General features: G+C 58.1%; 1 protein-coding gene across 1 annotated transcript in view; it reads left to right on the top strand.

The window, feature by feature from the left end:
* Positions 1–695: 695 nt before the first annotated feature.
* Positions 696–2,349, top strand: part of LOC125487099 — an 8,160-nt gene continuing 6,506 nt past the window's right edge. Inside the window, exons 1-2 of the mRNA XM_048617143.1 lie at positions 696–758; positions 2,232–2,316. Coding sequence (XP_048473100.1) covers positions 696–758; positions 2,232–2,316 — 148 coding nt within the window. The remainder of the gene's footprint in view (positions 759–2,231; positions 2,317–2,349) is intronic.

Here is a 2,349-nt window from a genome sequence, read left to right as displayed (position 1 = left end):
ACCCTCACCCTCCTACCCTCACCCTCCTACCCTCACCCTCCTACCCTCACCCTCCTACCCTCACCCTCACCTTCAACACCCTCACCCTCACACACACCCTTATCCTCATCCTCACCCTCCTAACCCCACCCTCAACACCCTCACACTCACCCTCACCCCCAACTGGCTATGGGTCTGGGTGTACGGAAGTGGCTCTGGAAGACTGGGTGTTCTTGGACAGTGGGTCCATGCCTCTAAGTCCAATGCTGCCCACAGCCGTGTCTGCAGCTCCTGTTCCCCTCTGTACATGTTCACACAGAGCCCTCCCTTGCCTAAGGGCTCACCAACTGCTCTCTCAGTGCCAGCAGGATGCCAAATTCCTTTCTTGCACAGCAGCAGACCAGTCAGTGAAGTGCTCCCTCACTCTCATAGTATAGTGTAGCCCCCTCGAGGGGTCAGTGCCAGTGCTGGGGGAGGGCACAGGGAGCAGGCTTCCCGATACTTCTGTACTCCTGTTGTCAGAGCTCCAAGAGGAGGGGGTGGCTGCTGATGTCACAGACCTTCCAGGCATGAGGGGAAGGTAGTGCTGGTGTGTACTGACTGACAATGACCAACAGCACGGTGACTCCAACAGTTACACAGCATCAATGTCTCAGCCTCTGCACAGAACGGTACCAGGGTCTGCTTCCTGTTACAGGCAGGGACCGTCTCCTCGTATGGCTGGGACATCTAATGTTGGCCAGCACGACCGCCACCAACCCTACACCCCCCCCGCCCCGGTATCCCCCCACACCCGTATCCTCCCCCCACCGACACCCCCCCTCCCGCCGCCCCCCACCGTATCCCCCCACCACCAACACTACACCCCCCTCGTATCCTGCCACCGACCCCCCCCCCTGCCCCCTGCCACCCCCCCCGCCCCCAACCCTACACCCGCCCCACCCCTGTGCCCTTCCACCGCCCCCCCACCTCCCGTATGCCCTCACCGCCACTCCCTCCCGTATGCCCCCACAGTCCCCATATCCCCCCACCGCTCCCCCACTGCCGCCGCCCGTATCCCCCCACTGCCCCCCACCCCCCTGTCCCGTATCCCCCCTCCACCTCCCGTATCACCCCACCACCCACCCGCACCCCCCTCCCGTATCCCCCCACCGCCACCCCCTCCCGTATCCCCTCACCGCACCCCCCCCCAGTATCCCCCCACCATGCCCCTGCCCCCCAGACCCACAACCAGGCTATCTGAACCTGGTTATGGGTTGGTTTGTCCTGAGATGAGAGACAGCCTGAGAGTGCGAGCAGTGACAGTGGGTGGTACAGCTACAGGGAGCTGGAGATATTGGGAGGTCCCCGGGGTGAATGTGGGGGTACCAGAGGTGGCATGTGGTGGGGGGGGGGCGGGGCGGGGCGTGGGGGCGTGGAGGGTGGGTGCGGGTGGGGAGTGTGGAGTGGTGGAGGGTGGGGGCGTGGGCAGTGGGTGGGGAGTGGGGATGAAGGGTCAGAAGAAGGGTCTAGGCCCGAAACGTCAGCTTTCCTGCTCCTCTGATGCTGCTCGGCCTGCTGTGTTCATCCAGCTCTACACCTTGTTATCTCAGATTCTCCAGCATCTGCAGTTCCTATTATCTCTAGACAGGGTAAATGCCGGAAGGACATTCCTGATGAGTGTGGAGTCCAGAACCAGGAGTCACAGTCTTACGGATACAGGGTGGGCCATTGAGGATAAATATCTTCACCCAGAGACTGGGAAGCCTGGGGAATTCTCTGCCACCAAAAGTGCTTGAGACCAAAATTTTTAATGTTTTCAAGGAGTTAGATATAATTCTTGTGGCCAAAGGGATGAAAGGAATATGGGGGAAGGCTGGTATTAGGGTACTGAGGTCAATGATAGCCATGATCATATCACATGCTGAAGCAAGCTGGAAGGGCTGAATGTCCTCATCCTGCTTGTACCTTCTAATGTTTCTGTGTAACTTACTTTCCCACCTCTCCTCATGTCAACGATAACCCTTCGAGCAGGCGTTGTACAGTTACCGAGCCAGCACTGATCAAGCTAAAGAGTTATTCTGACTTTCTCTGAGCAATCCTCTGTCAGGCCACAATCAGCCTGTATTTCTTGTCGTGTTTACTGTCAAGCCAGACTCATCAGCAGGAATGCCAGCCCCGTGGCGCTATGCAGCAGTATTTGTTGTTGAGTGCAGTGCATCAAGCTGCTCTCAATAAACTTTAATTGTCCCATTTATGGCCTTTGGTTCCAGATCCTGGCACAGGAGGTTCACAAGCAAATGGATATGGTCAATGAGGCAGTGACCAGAGGAGAGCAGCTGATGTCAGAACTCCCAGGTAACTAGATCCCGAGTGTGGGGGGAATGTACC

This window comes from Rhincodon typus, chromosome 2 (assembly GCF_021869965.1).
Source record: "Rhincodon typus isolate 14 chromosome 2, sRhiTyp1.1, whole genome shotgun sequence".
Classification (NCBI taxonomy): domain Eukaryota; kingdom Metazoa; phylum Chordata; class Chondrichthyes; order Orectolobiformes; family Rhincodontidae; genus Rhincodon; species Rhincodon typus.
Note: the sequence above shows the minus strand (reverse complement) of the source record. Positions and strands in the feature narration are given on the sequence as shown.